This window comes from Camponotus vicinus, unplaced genomic scaffold (genome assembly GCF_025532165.1).
Source record: "Camponotus vicinus isolate PSW18456_S1 unplaced genomic scaffold, iyCamVici1.0 SCAF_2, whole genome shotgun sequence".
NCBI classification, from domain to species: Eukaryota; Metazoa; Arthropoda; class Insecta; order Hymenoptera; family Formicidae; genus Camponotus; species Camponotus vicinus.
In genome coordinates, this window is record NW_028141956.1 from 8,069,841 (window position 1) to 8,087,022 (window position 17,182).

Genomic DNA, 17,182 nt, shown 5'->3' on the forward strand with positions numbered 1-17,182 from the left:
AGACGATCGGCTGAGAATTTCGATATTAACGATTCGATTAGAAGTTTTCGCTAGTGTACGTGTGCGGTATGTCTATCTGTGTGTTTGTGTGTGTGTGTATGTGTATACGTCTCTTGGAATATGTAAATGTATACTAGTTCAACGCTGTAACGTTTATATAGATAATAATCAATACATGACCACGTACATATAAATATAATATCGTAATCTATAATAATAATAATAATAATAATTCAAATATAATATTAATAATCGCATCGTTACCAACTTTACGTTAGAAAAAGCATCTTTTGCAGACAGGAACCTCGAGTTGCTTAGTATCTTAAAAATAATTATTACTTTGCGTTTCGTTTGATCTTAACGACCACCATACGTGTTTAACGTCCTCGAATCACTCAGACCCCATTTCGCGCTTTCTCCGAGCTCTCTATCTCTAAAAACGAACGCGCCCACTCGTCGATACATTTCTCTATCCAGCATCGCCCTTCGTTTCACGCGATACCCATCTTGTTCTTCTCCGATATCCGCAGTATATTCTTCTTTTTTTTTTTTACCCTAATGATTCGCGTAAAGTCAAGACTGCGGCGCGCAAAACACTACGGTTTTATCTCCTTTTCTCTTTGCACTTTCGGTGGCACTTCCGGCATTCCATAGGTATGCATACGTGCCGCACCGTACGCGCAAATTTTCGTTTCTTCGTAAGTGCTCTAGAATGAGCTTCTAAAGCGAGGAACATGACATACGTACGTGTGTAGATACGTCACCATTCCGGATAATATCCGCGAGGATTCTAGTACGTCACAACATCATATATATATATTTATATATGTATATATATATATATATATATATATATATATATATATATTTATATATGTATATATATATATATATATATATATATATATATATATTTATCTCTACTGAAATATATATATATATTTTTCTTATTCATTATTTTCTTATTCTCTTCATTTTTCTCATTCACTTCGTTTTTATTTATACATATATATACTTCTTTCTCTTTTTTGTATATATACCTATATATGTGTGTGTGAGTAAGAATGTGTATTTGTGTATTGTGTGTGCGTTTGTCTGTGTATCTGTCGATGCGCATGTACTTCCCATTTCCCCTTACATTCTACAATTTAATCATAATTTATCCGTAACTTATTAGCTAGTAGTGAATTCTTTGTCACGTTCTCGATTTTATATTAATCTCTCTCTTGTTGCCAATCGAAAGGGCGCGATCTTCTTTCCCCCTTCCCCCTTTCCTTTCCTCAATCTGCGAGATACGAGGCGATGTCTGTCTCTAAGATGTTAATTGTGACATGATTTCTTAAATCTCATCTTTGATCGTGCAGTCGTTAATTTAAAATTTGTTTTATTTTGTTTGAAAAAGTTTCAGATATATTACATCACTGAAGCACCCTAACTTCACGCGATAATAATATCTATTCATAATCAAAAATGTCACTCATTTATTTTATGCTATATTGTATACGTACATTCGATTCTTGTTTGTTTCTAGAGGATTTTAAAATCCTGTTTTTGCGCCTGTATTTTTTCTACTCAAATTTTCCTTGCTCGCGTGAGACATGGAGAAAGAAGAAAAAGAGAAAGAGAGAGAGAGAGAGAGAGAGAGAGAGAGAGAGAAAGAAAGAAAGAAAGAGATAGATAAATAGATGGATGAAGAGATAGATAAACAGAGAGAAAAAGAAACAGAGAGAGAGAAAGAGAGAGAGAGAGATCGGAGAACACAGAGGTCAGATTTTGTCCTTTCGACGACGGTGCCCCCCCCCCGAGCGTCGATGTATGTCGATCGGTTGTTCGATCATCGAGCGTTGCTTAGCGATAATCGTTATAGCTACCGACAGCTCTCTAATACTTATCGTTATTACTATCATTATTATTACTAGCTTTATTATTATTATTATTACTTATTATATTATTAATAATATTATTATCATTAACATTATTACTAATCATTTGTTTAGTGTTAATAAATATAATTTATTAAATATAGGAACCATGTTTGTGGGTCTTGCTTGTGCTCGTTCGTGCACGCGAATCGTGTCGACGACGGGCACCGGGGGTTTATTACCGCCTTATATACCATCGTCTTTCCCTTTCGTCCGCCGTCTTGTTACGTCTCGTTTTATCAAATTACGGGAAATGAAGAACGTTAAAAAACGTGCCGAGCCCGGTGTATGCATGTGTATACGATGTGCGCGTGTGTATGTGTGTGTGCGTGTGTGTATGAATATGTATAAATCAGAAAGAGTAAGTATGTGTGTGTATGTGTATATATATGCTTGTGTTATATGAATTTTTCTTCGTTCTTTCGTCGCTTTCCCGAGAATCGCGGACATCTCTATCTCACTCGCGACGAATACAAAGCATACGCGTGGTGTCACTTTTATATTTAACATTTTTCACGATCGCTGTCGAAGTCGCTGAACGATTCACGACACATACACACACGTGCACACATACGCACGCGCAAACACATACACACAGGTCCGTGCACACGCGCGTCAAAACGAGAAACAGAGTGATAGAGAGAGACAGTCAAATATCTATATATATATATATGCGTGTGTATATATATATAGATGTATGTATATATATATATATATATAATATGTATGTATATGAATATGTACGTACGTATGTGTAACGATGGCGGCGTTTTTTCAATTTCGCGCACCGCACACCATCTATCCTATTAAACGCCGCATCTAAGCAGCGTCCGCTTGTTTCTTCTTGTTCCTCCTTCTTTTTCTTAGTAACTCTGTGTGTGTATGTGTGCTTTAAATCTTTATTATTACTTTACATAGGAACGTTTAAGTTAGCTCACCTCGACGCGCGTCGTTTCGCGTCGCACACGACGCACTTTTCCTCCCCTATTAGGGATTTCTCGTACCCTCTTCTGTAAATGTACCGCGCGCATCGCTCCGAGATATGGGCCCAAAAGATCGGCTCGATCCGATCGAACCGATGACTGGCCGATCGATCGTTGGTTGATCGGCAAGGAGGATTGGATTTCTCGATCGTGCTTGTTCGATCGTCCCCCGGGCGATTCCACCTAGACGCTCGTCTTCGTCGAGAGTCTCTCTGTCCTTTTTGCTACCCTTTTCTCTTTCTTCATTATTTATCTTTTTTTTTTCTTTCTTTCGTGCTACGAGAGGAACTTTGGAGAGCGCGCGACTTCACGGCACGCGCTGCGCGGGATTCGCATTACAAAAATAATAGGCGAATCGGGGGACGGGGGCCAGGGGGCAGGGAGGCAGTGGAGGGTGAGATGCGCGGTGACGATGCGATACACGAACAAGAAAACTACGAGAGGATCATCACGCGCTCAGCAATCGCGACTAGTCCATCGTCCGCGCCAGAGTAGTAAGTGCCTCCCCCGCCTACCTCCCCTCTTACCGCCACAGGGCAGATGCCCCCGACGCGACGGAGTGCTCCACCAAGATGTACACCCGTGCTGCCCGTTCATCGCCGGTTAGGAACATTGGCTCGTCCACTGCGACGTCCTCGAATCGGACCTTCTCCGAGCGACGTCCATCGGTTCTCGTCTCTCTTCCGTCTCTCTTCGATGTGTCTGCCTCTTGCGTCCCCTTCCACTGATCTTTGATGCCATCGCGCACATCTCTCCTGTTTCTGGAGGAGATGAGAGATAGACCAACCCCTGGGCTCTCAATCCGGCGGCGCTTAACGTGCCCCGGCGAGGGCGGTGACCTCCTGGATCAGCTTTTGCCGTTTGGCGTCAGGCCCGTTGTTGTTGTCCTGACCGCCGGCTCTTTCGCCGACCTGCGGTTGACCGCTAGTCGTGCTCTCAGCGGCCGCGCGAGCCGCCAACAGGGTGATTTGATTGACGACATCCTCCATCTCATCGGTGAGCGGATTCGTTTCTTCACCGGACTGCGCACCGCTGTCAAACTGTTGCTGTTGTTGTTGTTGCTGCTGCTGAGCGGCCTCGAGACGCGTACGATGTTGGAGCGTCTCGGCGTGGCGACGCCAATCGCTTACGGTGGCGTAAGTGCGCGTCGGGACGCCGGGTTCGCAAAGCGAGCAGGCGTAGCGCATCTGCACGAGGCGTAGGGCGCCCCGACGTTGCTGATTGCCCAGGTAGCAAGAGCGCTGGTGCGCCAGCAACGTCGATTCTTGCGGATACGCTCGGCCGCAACGGCGGCACACCAGGCACAGCTCCATCTCCGTCTCGCGGCACTGCTGCGGCACGATGTTCGTTTCTTCAGGAACGCACGGCAGACGTACCGTCTCCAAGCCCGGGTGATTTGGGTCCTGTTGCAGGAACGCCTGCATCAAAGCCCGCGGTACCTGCACTTGCGTGCCGCCCTCCACGTGCAGCGACATTAGACCACCCCCGAGTAGGCCACCGCTCAAGCCCGCAGCCGCTACTGAAAGCAAATCGTGAAATCGGTCCTCGTAAGAAAAATCGTTATAGAACTGTCGCGCGAGCCGATTAATTTAATTAATTTAATTAGTTTAATTAATTTAATTAATTTAATCTCTAACCGCGGTGTCGGTCCAGTTTCGCGCAAATTTTGTACTGAAATCATCTTTCGTCATACTATTTATCTTGAAACTGGACTTATACTCTTGGAGTAGGCTCGTATTTTACACTATTACACATATGAACTATCGCATGAGAGATCGATCTTAAGTCTACTTCATTAGCTTTCATTAGGCAAAAGCAATTTGTAATCGAAAAAAATAAATGCTAGTTTAAATTACCTTAGGTATAAATATCTGAAATATATTGTAGCTAGGATGAGGAAAATTGTTTCGAAATCTACATCTACATCTACATCTCTATATGAAATTGTTGTAAACGCTGCGATTCGTGTAACTCAAGAGAAATTTTCAAAAAGAATATACAATTATCTGATGTAAGGGAAAGATAGCGGAGCTAGATGGCACATTCGTGAGTAATTAATTTGTGCCAACTTAGTTGTCATAATAGCATCCCCGACGTAACCGGGGAAAAAAATTTATGCCAAACCTGTTTTTATCCGAGCGAGACAGGTAAATTGGTAGTCATTAGCTCGTCCGCGAACCGATGCGCATTGACGGGATAATTCCCTTGGTTGTCTCGACGATCCAAAGTCCGCGTATCGAAAGGCTCTTGACGTGTCGACGAACGATTAATTTTAATTTTAGAATCGTGCACGCCGCGGGGAACAGGAAGTGAAGTTACCATCATCTTTTCTTCTTTCTCGTCTCTAAAGACGTAATTGAAAGGAAAAGCGTAAAATGCGTCACTTTCTGAACTAATTTGGTCGGCATTTAATGATCGATGATGTAATCTATGCACGATCGCAAGGAAGGATGCAGAAGCGCGCTTATGTCCCGACGTTGATTAGGCGGGTTGACAGGTTTACGCAGTGACGCACGGCTATATCGCCGCGTATCGTGTATCAGATGAGGAGTCGTTATGAGGCAGGAAGTGTTAATGATACCCCTGCTCATTCGCTGGACGCACGGCTGTAATTATCAGAGCTGGTAGGGAGGCGTGAGGAAGACGAGAAGAGCAACGGGAGGAAACGCGAAAGAGCTTTCTTCTCTCTCTTTCGCTCTTCCATCCCTCTGGTTCGTCTTTCAACGTCGACGATGGAATTGATAGTTATTAAACGGCAGAATCCCGAAGTGCCAGAACCTGGTTCCATTCCCTCTTTGTTGTCTAATGAGAACCCTTGACACGCATGATGATCCACTGTTTGATCAACACTTTTCTCTCTTCTCTCCCCCTCTCTCTCTCTGTTTCTCTGGGTTCTCTCGTTCTTTCTGTCGCGTATTTTGCACTCGCGTGGATTATGGTTTACCTCGATTGGACAAGCAAATAATCCGCGTTTTTATGTTCCATCGAAAAGGTCTTTCTCGGAACGAGGAGGCACGGTGCAATAAAGAAGGGAGAAAAGTGTTACGGATAAATGGGGGATTAACGCAACAGCATTGGCCATGTTGTATAGTTCTGGTCGCTCTTCTGTGCTCCCCTTTACGGTCCCGTAGCGTTCGCGGGAATGTGGCAAATTCATTACCGGAGCCCCACGGGCTCTCGTTCGTCGGTATCGGAGGCAACCCGCTCTTCTTGTTTGATATAATCGGCTGAATAATGATGGTCAAGCGCGCAAATAAACGTACGTCAAACGTGTGGTGGAATTAAAATATCGTAACTTTTGAATGTAAAATAAAAAAATCACATGAGTTTAATTTAATTCACTAAAGTTTAATTTAATTCATGTGAATGATGCGGGATTTTTTATGTAATTTGATAGATTTGCTGGGTAAATATTTCCTTAAAATAATACTATTTGAACTATAATGGAGTTTACTGTCACTTATTATTGCATCATTACACGTATCTTTGTAAACAAAAATTTTTGAATATTTAAACAAAACATTCCCAGCTCTTGTCGATTAAAAGTTATTGAGCTTAATAAATTTGTTCCTGCATATAAATTTAAGTGCTTAATGTATAAAAGACTCTAAAACTTTAGACGTATATCTATTTTGGAATGAAAAAGTCATATTTTTAATTCTGCAATCTAAACATTTAATAGAAACATTGATATTTTTATTATTCCTGCCGTTGACTTTTATCAGCATAATCCAATCGGAGGTAAAACGGTACTAATGTGATCTCTTAGTCTTCTTTCTTCCAAGGTCACTGCCGCTTCTTCGTCTCGCGCGCGCGAGAGAGAGAGAACGAAGACATATAATATAATATAATAAGGAAGATATCGTTAAATAACGCGTAACGCGTCACGGGTAATCCGTGTGACACCCTTGAAACAATCGGAACGATCGAGGAGAGAGATTATTACTCTTAATGATCACTAGTTATTTCTTTGAGTGGCTCTGATTCGTCCTCCCTTCCGTCCTCCGGCACCTTCTCCTAGACGGTCAACGGAAACTATGTTGTGTATGTGTGCGCGCGCGTGCGTTTCATCTTCGTGTATATATCAATATACACGCGTATGCAAACGCGGAGACGAAACGCACACACTATACGCCATCATATACGCACATCACTTTCGTCCCGTCTTCTCAGTGGGGCTCATTTGCGTACGGATTGAGATAGTAGTGCTTCGGTACTGTCGCGATGTGTGTTTTTGTTTAAATGTGTGACCGGCGTGTGTATGCGCGAGATTCTGATTGCCGGCCGCTCCCAAGTCCCCAGTGATCGTCATCGCGACGCGGACACTCATTATTTAATTTCAGCATGCCACTATGCTTTAATCCTTTGCGCCGGGAATTACTCTGACCGTGATGCTAATGGAGCGCATTTATATGGTACTCAATACGCGCGTAAGCAGCTCTCAATTGAAACGAACTTTCTGCGACTCTGTAATGTGACTTAAGAATGTGATATCTATTAGCTTTTTATTTAAGTACAGAGTGAATATTACGGTCGAGAAAATTTCGTGTATATTTTTAATCTATTTTTATTTCTAAAAAAATCAGCAATTTTTTATGAACCAAATTTATTAATTATAAATATTAAAATATTTCTTTGTGCTATAAAACGGCAGAACTTGTCTCTATTGATTTATTTTATATTTTAAATATATATTTTGTACTACATATAATATATATTTGTGATCAATTTAATTAAATAATTACACTAATTATTTGTAGAATATGTTGAAATATATATATGTCATTTATGGTAAAATATTCTGAATGTTCTTACTTAAATTGGCATTATGCATCAAAATTGTTTGAAGCATTCTTACTTTTAAACGTTTAATGCATTCTTTTTAAATTGAACATTTTATTAATTGTTTTATTAATTGTTACAGGTCTGAAGAGCTTTACCTTTCGGATTCTTCATATATGAGAACCACTGACCTTAAGATTGCCACGACACATGCTGGAAATTTGTTCGGCGGGAATTTACGAGCGAGTTTCCGTGTCAGACCCATGGACTCTGGTGGTAAGTAGGTATAAGTCTGTATAACCTGGCAGCTATAAACTCGCATTCGAGGACCGGTGAACAGAATAATCGGGAATGTCGTTAGTTAACGCGTTCAGGAATTTTAACGGCTGTTCTAAAGACGCGCGCGCGGAAAAATGCAATTCGTCATGTTGCGGGTTGCTGTTCGAAGTAGCACGTCATTGAATGATGGTCAGTGATTGTAGATCGTAGATCGTGAATTAACTCGTTGAATCTTTCTTGAGAAAACTAAAGGAGTTATTAAATTATTTTCATGTGTGATTGTAATATTATGAAATAATAATTATTACGACTATTATATACAAATTTTGATATATTTGATAAAGTATTACAGAAGGTAATAAGAGAATAAATATTTTTACATTTTATTATTAATTATCGAGATAAATCCGATCATAGACAAGTAATTTTAAAAAGCGAAAGTTAAACTGATAAGAAATTGGAAATGTAATAATCTTCTTATAATGCATTCTTTATTGACATATTTCTTGAAAAGTTTAATTTGATAAACTGCTCTCCCTCACCTAGATTTATTTAATCGAGCAAGAAGCTGCAAATATATCGATGCTTTTAGGAAAGTATTCTTTTATCATTATTTCATCCATGTTAAAAGGAAGACGCGATAAGTAAGGAAAGAAAAAGAAACAGAAAAAGAGAGAGAGAGAAGAGATGAAGAATCGCTGATATCAAGCATTTCAAAATGCATCTAAAGACGATACGATAACGCGATGACGCGAAACGATATTTCACCCTTAAGGTAAGAAACATACGATCGTTTTCCTTATCCTCCCTTTTTTCAGTTACCCCATTAATTGCCAAAATCAAACAATGAATCAGATTAACGGAATGGAATTTGAAACGGCTCGTAACACGCGTTCTCGTTCGAGATTCATCAGAGAGCGGGGTAATTCGTGGACTACCGCGGCAGATGAATCTCGAAGGTGGTGTTAGTAGAGGAGAGGATCTGCGGAGTGCCATAACTGCCCGTTACGCGAAGTATGCACAACGGTGCATTCCGCGTGTGCGTGCTAGCGCGTTCTCACGTGGTTGACCACCGCACACGTACGTGTATAGGAAAACACGTCGTGAACGTGGGCGTGCATTCCTGCCTTCGCATTATCTCCTCTTGGCTCTTTCTCTTTCTTCTCCTTTTCTCGTTTCTCTTGTCCCTCGCTCTCTCTTTCTCTCCTCTTTCTCTCTCGCACCCATCGTCGACAGACCACGTACGAGAAGGAATCCTCTCGTCTTTTTATTCCTTATCCAGACCCGTTATCGTCGATACCATGGCCCGAAACGACTGTTTCACACCTCCGCTCGCGCGGGAATTAGGAAATAAATTAGCGGCCGGGCTAATTTCGTTATCTCGTTCGATGACCGCCCCACCCCGCTTAAGACGTCAAGGCCTGATGTCGGAGGGGGTCTCGAGACCCGATGCGGGACCCGAGGACACGGTCGAAATCGTGTCCCGGCGCACCGCAGGCTCTGCTCGTTCGCTCACGCGAAGTGCGGCTTCGTTAAAAACAGGTCAATTCCGATTAAAGCGAAGGCGAGGTGGTAAAGTACGAGGTGCTGGTACCTCCCCGTCTTCGAGAAATCGCGATAGCCACTCTTGTAATTAACTCACGGCGAGGAGTTTCTGGAAAGTGGCGTGAGCAATGCCATAATTTATTCCATTATTTGTTTAATCTATATAGCATCGGGATATACGATGTCTTGCAATTACGTGATTAGAGGAACACTCTGTAGAACTTTATAAATAAATAATAATTGAAAGTTATTCACAAAATCTTTCTTTTATAACTAATTAATTAAGTTAAATAATATATATTTTTAATAATATATTTAATTATAATTCAAATAATATATCGTGCTTCTTATTTAATTATGCTTTGACGAATATTTAGGATAATATAAATACAGGAATTGATTTCTAAATTAATAATAAAACATTTTACGTTATTAATGCACATTAATATTGCAAAAGAAATATAATTAATGTAATAGACATGGACATTTTTAATATAGGATTTGAATAGACATTTTAATGTAGGATTTGATGGACATTTTTAATATAGGAAGAAATTGAAGAATAGGATGGATTCTTACATTGAAGAGTAAAAAAGTAAAAAAAATTTTATATTAAAATTAATAATTCAAATAATTCGTATATTTGTGGTATTTGTTAAAACTTCGTATTGTAATATCTTAAAAATAATTTAAGACTGAGAAATTATATTTACATACATTGTTATTTGCATTTCGCGTAAGATTAACACTGTGAATGCAAACAAAATGGTATGTCGTGTCCAAAGTTCGAACTCAAAACATACCAAATATCGGCTCAACGAGTCACCTGCTCATTCGATCGACTTTAATATCCTGGGCGATGGTCGGTGTAAGCAGATTCCCCTCGTCTCTCTCAGAAAATGTTAGATGTCAGGGATCACGAGGAAGTCGTAATTTCCACGCGAACGAGGCAGACCCGAATGAATTGACGACGGCTTATCTCGCGGCTCGGCCACGAAATCGCTTCGTACGCGTATCGGACAAGATAACGGCGCCGGCGTATCGATAAATTCCGCTAATTAATTATTGACGTGTCCCAGGGCTATTTTTACGCTTCGGACCCTCCGCACGCGAAAACGAACGTTTCTTCCTCCTCCGTCTGTCCAACTTTTATTTCGAATCTTTTTCTCGCTAACAAAATTACAGAGTTGATTTTCGCATGAGCTTCCCTTTCAATATAACAAAATCTATCCCATCAAATTTATATAAAAATAATCTTTATATATAATGCGTAAAATTATTTTTTTTTTTCATTGACGTTCGATATGATTATTTCTTTTTGACAATACATATAATAATTGTTTGTAATTACCTCCTCTCCCTTCCTATATATATAATAATTAAAAATAGCTAATTTATAAGTATATATTTTTTGGAAATTTAGAAAATTTGTTTGATTATAGAACTGATTTTTGCGAATTTAATCTATTATTAAGATATTGATTTTTAATAAGAAATGCTAAACTTAATTAATTTTCTCTTTATATCGATGACATCTAGGAAAAATAATTAAATTTTATCTGGCGTTTGTGTTGAAGATTAAAATCAATTATTTATTGTTCTAATCAGATATATTGAAGGATTATGGAAATGTTGCCCGATAACACTTAATCTCAAAGACGTGTGTGTAAAACATTGGATCTGCGTGTGGTTAAGGACAGGTGTTCCTTCGACACCTGTGCCATTCAGTGCAAAGCGGTATAATGAAGTAAATACTTTTTGCGAGCGATGAGGAGATGCAAAGATCCATATATTAAACGTTTTAGGTGACAGTGTTAATTCGCGTAATGATCGTTCCCCAAATTTACGATATACTATATAAAATAAGCTAGCTACATAAAAAAGAAAAGACATATACACCATCGATTGTGAGATTGTAGATGCATCTGTTGATTTGAAAAATGATTAATTATGATTTCATCAGTGAATTTGTTCAAGTTTTTATCCAAAATTTTAATTTCTTTTCATTCCCATTTCTATCCTTGTTGGTGCAATAATTATTGCATTTTATCTAAAAATTAATTATCCTAATTATTATCTAATTCGGATGCATCTCAATACTTTTCAAGCTTTTCACGAATAAAAACATGATTGTACATTAATTTTTTGGTGAATCTTATATGTTTTTAATGCTTAACGTTTTTAAGGCTTATATGTTTTCCATTTTATATTTTATTACATTTGATTTCATCGCATTTTATCCAAGTGCGTTATTACTCTAACGAATATCCGGATCAAGCATGCTTTAGTAAGCCTTTCAGGCCTTGAACGCCCGCACAGGTGACGAGTCACTCGCAGCCTCGAGTCTCTGAACGCGACGAGGATGCATCGGGAGCCAGAAGGTGGAGTCCACTGTCAGGTACTTGATTTCTCGGCATCTCACGAAGAGATGGAGAGGTCTTCGACCGGTAGCCTAAGTCAAGGAGCCGTCCCTAAAGAGGCACCGGGGTCATTAGCGAATGGAGCATTTATCCTTGTCCTTCGCTCTTTCTCTTTCCCCCTCTCTCTCTCCCTCTCTCTTCCTCTCGATAACTCTCGCTCTTTTTCTCTTAGCCGGACTTGATTCGCCGTCGGTATCAACGGGTGCCAGGCAGGAAGACCCGTATTATCGAGTCAATTGTCTCACATCCCCCTCCCCCGTACAGTTCAGCTGACTATAAAATCATTATCACCCGTCCACCACCATCACCACCATCACCTATCTCTTTCCCTTCTTCCCTCTCGTCGATCCTATAGCCGTTGCTTCTCGGTCGACGTTGAACGCTCGATTATCCCATTAATACGACGAGTCCGTGCGTTCATCCGTCCCGGCGGATCTTTAATTATTTAAATGTGCAGAATCGCGGCGGAGACCCGGCATGAAGAGTATCAGAGCCCCCTAAAGAGACAGGGGCGGATTTGCGGAGATGCGAGACTTGGTCGTATTTGAATGCATCTGTGCATCTTTATGAGAGCTTTAATCGTTCGTCCACTCTGACGTCAGTAAAAAGAATTATTTTTGCTTTAGATGATTCTATTAATTAATATCTATTGATTATTGTTTCATTTTTTCAAATAATCATTATTATATCCGATGCATAGAGATATTAACGTGTATTAAGTAACTAGTCCTGTTAAAATTTCTATTGTGAATTTAGCAAAAAATGTTTGTCATCGGTTAATCAATTTATCATCTTTATGCTTGCGATTAAAGAACGCGTCGCGTGAGAATCTGCTTGCCATCGAAGCTTATTTCCTCTAATCCGCCCCTGCCCAAAGTGTCGCAGGCTAGGCTCAGTGGGAACACGAGTAATCCTTAGTGACAAGTGGGCTCGAGGCAGCAGTGTATCCGGTAGCACTTTGGTATTTATCTCTATAAATACGCATCGGCGTTGAGCATCGTTGACCCTGGCGTAATAATGTACGCGCGGCAGCATCTATTCCGTGGCTCAAAGGTTCCAACGGATTCTCGTTAAAATTTTTTTATCCGATGAACAAAGAGAGAAAGAGAGAGATCCGTGTTTAGAAAATTAATTACAGTACAGATTCGCGTTATTGTGCAAAACACCTTTATTCATTGTACATGAGCGAGCAAGTAAAAATAAATAAGACGATCGTACGAGATGATTAATGGCGAGTCATCGGATTCCGCTTAACGCGGAAGAATAAATCCGAGTCCTTCGAGGTGATAAATAATGAAACGGGATTAACTAATACCGGCGCCGAGTGTTATGACTATGCGTTTTGCCGTGACCATAGCGGGCAGGGACTGACCGATTGCGACTATCATTAAGCGACGACTTAATGAGCCAGGCGCGCCGGACGTGGGAAGTAGCCTATCGCGCGGTAATTACCTCACTTCAATTATTAGACGATTACCGTACGATAATGGGGATCGAAAATGGGAGTGGACGTTCTCACGTGAACCGTCAGATAATAATAGACTTTTCCTGTTGTTTGCATTATGTTGACAATAATACGCATTTGACGATTTCTGTTTTCAATGATTTGATTGTGCTTTCTCGTAAAGACAAAGATAGCTCTTGATTTTGTAATTAAAATCATATTCCCAATGACTGTATATTTTTTTTTAAATAAGAGCTAAGTAATCCTAGAGAGAATCTATAAAGATGATTTTTATTTGTACTTTTACACGAGAACTGAATAATAATATATAAATAATAATATTAACATCCTTTCTTAGAATACATTTGATGCTTTATAAGCACATAATTTTATAAACATTTATAGTAAAATTATATTTGAATTTTTCGTTGAACATTTAGATTATGAAAAAACAAGCTCAGTATTTTAATAAGATAGGACGGGAAACATGAATCTCAATTCGCCACGAAGATTATTATTATTCGCTCTCTAATTGCACGGCATGGATCCGTGTCGCCGTTACAAAGTCAACCGTAAGAAAGAGCGGGTCCTTCGGAATCTTTCCGGAGGGTAGCCTACCGGCAAGAATGTTACGGTACGGTAATAAGAGATTTCAGCAAGAGGAATTAAAAAGGAGCGGTAAGGAGACACCCCTTATAGCGCGTCCTCTCTTCCACCATCTTCCCCCTTTCGTTTCTTTCTTTTTAACGGACGCCACGTCGGCGGATTAGGTCTCGTTAAGATATCGCGAAGTCGTTAAAAATAATTGTCAGTCGGATAATTAAAGAGGGCGAAAAAAAACCTTTTTCTCGAAGACGGGAAGGCAGACGTCTTCGCGACCGGCGATTTTCAGTTCGTTTCGTCGTGTCTCGTCTCGAGCCACCGCGTATTTGTCTTCCTCCGCGCTCTCCGCACCCTTGCTTTTTATTCCGCCTTTGCGTGTAACGCTCGTCAGCTTCGCCCTCAATCTGCTTACGCTCCTCGTCTCCTTATCCGTATTTTGTTGGCACATCGTTAGGGAGTAACCGAGGGGGGTTCGTTTTCTCCGCCAGGAATTGTGGACGAATGGTTGGGCTCGACTAACGGTGCAACGGTGCGCGGCTTGTTACGCGCGTTTCAAACGCGGCCGGAATCATACCTTTTCGACACGGAGAACATGCCGCCATACACATTATGCATGCGCGCACCTTACGAACCTAACTTATACGCGAAACGTCGCAACGTGATACAACTTTAATGCATTCGTCCCCGGAATGTACTCCGCATGGAAAAGCTACGCTCGGCGAGTCTCTTTCTGTCACGCAAGGAGATTGACCTTGCCGTCAAGCGGCTTCCTTAGCTATCGACTTGCGATATGCGACGTCTTAATTGATTTTGTATTGACAGAAATAATTCAATAATACAAGAAAATAAAGAGAAGAAATATAAAAGAAAAAAACCTTAACTTCTCTATATCATTTCTGATTTTAAAAAAGCAATAATTTATTGATCTTTAGAAAAACTTGTGGCGATATGAATGCGATTAATAAATGCAGTGTAAATTATAATTATCAAAAGAAAAATTTTAATTAAAGTGAAGCTTTCACTTTCAATATCTATAATGATCTCGAAAGATATATCGTTATCAAAATCTTATCTAGGAATATTTTCAGCATCTAATTTAATTTTTATTTTCTTCTATTCCAAATATAATTTATTAAAATATATAATGTATATTACATATGTTTAATTAACATATTCTTTATTGAAATTTCTTTGAAAATTATATCAATGCAATATAGTCAAGCATTATCTTTTATCTCACATTGTAATGTTAAAAACAAGTAATATAAAAATATTTTCAAACCTCGGTATAGTTTTTTTTCCAAAAATATTACTTTCGAGATGCAAGATAAGAAAAGTGGAGACGTCTGCTCGAACCGCGAACTCTTTTCTCGATAGGCACCCCTAGGCAAGGGGTTGGTCGAAGGGAAGGCATTGTAAATATTAATGCGGCGGGCATGGGCAAAGGAAAATATTTGAATAATAATTACTGAGGCGCCCCTTCGGCCCTTGTTACGCCCTCGTATAATAAAAAGGTTCACCGAAGAAAGAAGGCGCACGCGACGGCGGGGTCGCGACGAGAATTTTCTAATTAGGAGGATTCAAGTCGACCCTGCAAACAATACCAGAAGTACCACTTCCACCCGTTCCCGAGGAGGTACTCGAGGACTTCTGAGGAGAGAGATTTTAATATCCAAGACCTCGGCGTTTATTATCGCCTCTTATTATCGTCGCAAAAAGAAATAACGAGATGTATGTCAGAATCCTTTAGAATCGGACAATCTAACTATAATAAGCAGTAGAAAGCTCAAACAATTATTTGTCATTTTCATTATTGTAATTTCCATTATATATATTAAAGCACGAATAAAAGTAAAAATAAAAATATCAAAATTTATAAAATTAAATTTGAAACGAGGAATAATAGGAAAAGATGAACAATAATCTGTCTAGCATTTTAAAGAATAAATATATTAAAATAATGTATAATGAAAGTAGATTTCTATCTAGAAGAAAAAAGACATATTTTATTATTGTAAAAATTTTATGATTGTAAACTAAAGCGTGAGTAAAGTTTTCTATAAATATTCAACAATTAACTAGATACACATTTATTTAATGATCTTTTTTTCGATACATGCAAGTATATTTAGTGCTATATATTATGATGAATACTCGATGTTAACTATCGATTCGCGTATTAGATAATAGTACAGGGTGAAAACAACTATATACAGGTAACTGGAGGGCGCGAAAGTAGAACATTGATATTATGTTCTAGTATGATTAAGAAACCTTATCATGGTAGCGATTATGACGGAAATAATTTAAATTCATCGTCGTCTATGCATTGAATAAGTTTAGATTTAATTATAAGATATTATGTAAACGAAGATAAAATTACATTAAGCTGTATTTTGTGCGATAATTATTACTTGTTAAAATTATTATAAATTTTTGACATAAACTAAGATTCGCATTATTAGCAGTTAAATTAGTGATGATTTACTTTGGTACGATGAAACAGTAATATACATATTCTTTTTCATTTTATAGATTCAACTACTAGTTGAGTTTTGTTGTAATTACGTTCTTTTTCGAGACAGAGAAAAACAAGTAAAATAAAATTATAAATTAATATATTTTTATTTTTTGTTTAATGTAATTTCTATGAGGTATAAAATATATTTAATAATCTTATAAATTTTTTATATATTAATCATTAAAATTATATATATATATATATATATATTATATATATATATATATATATATATATATATATATACATTATTAATATATATATATATATATATACATTATTATATGTATATAAACAAGAAGGATAATAAAACTGTGGTATTAGAATTGTCAAGTTGGATTAAGAAACCTTACTATAACGCAGGTCGTACAATTATTAGATTCATCACAACTCATTAGATTTAATCCAGAAACAATTTATCTTATTATCTCTATTATAACATGAATTCTGAATATTATTTTAGCAAAAGATATATATTATAATATAAATTCCATTAATCATTCAATTACAAAATTACATTTAAAAAAGTGAGATTAAATACAAGTATATTTAACATTTAGATAAAAATTCTAGAATATTCATGATGCATATTGCGACATGTAACAAAGATCATAGTTACATAATCTAATTAGCAATGTTATCAGAAATAATTGAAAAAACAAACGAAGATATGTGGCCAAAAA

The 17,182-nt window shown here is 38.5% G+C and overlaps 2 protein-coding genes across 9 annotated transcripts in view; one reads left to right on the forward strand and one right to left on the reverse strand.

The window, feature by feature from the left end:
* LOC145965991 (uncharacterized) overlaps nt 1-17,182 on the forward strand; it is a 76,268-nt gene that overhangs the window by 40,499 nt on the left and 18,587 nt on the right. Inside the window, exon 3 of the mRNA XM_083089626.1 lies at nt 7,830-7,963. Coding sequence (XP_082945752.1) covers nt 7,830-7,963 — 134 coding nt within the window. The remainder of the gene's footprint in view (nt 1-7,829; nt 7,964-17,182) is intronic.
* Nucleotides 938-17,182, reverse strand: part of Zfh2 (Zn finger homeodomain 2) — a 320,913-nt gene continuing 304,668 nt past the window's right edge. For 6 of the 8 annotated variants that reach the window (XM_083089617.1, XM_083089616.1, XM_083089619.1 and 3 more), the window contains one exon: nt 938-4,424. In XM_083089617.1, the coding sequence (XP_082945743.1) occupies nt 3,718-4,424 (707 nt within the window). In that variant the 3' untranslated portion in view covers nt 938-3,717. The remainder of the gene's footprint in view (nt 4,425-17,182) is intronic. The other 2 variants (XM_083089623.1, XM_083089624.1) reach the window with 2 other exon arrangements.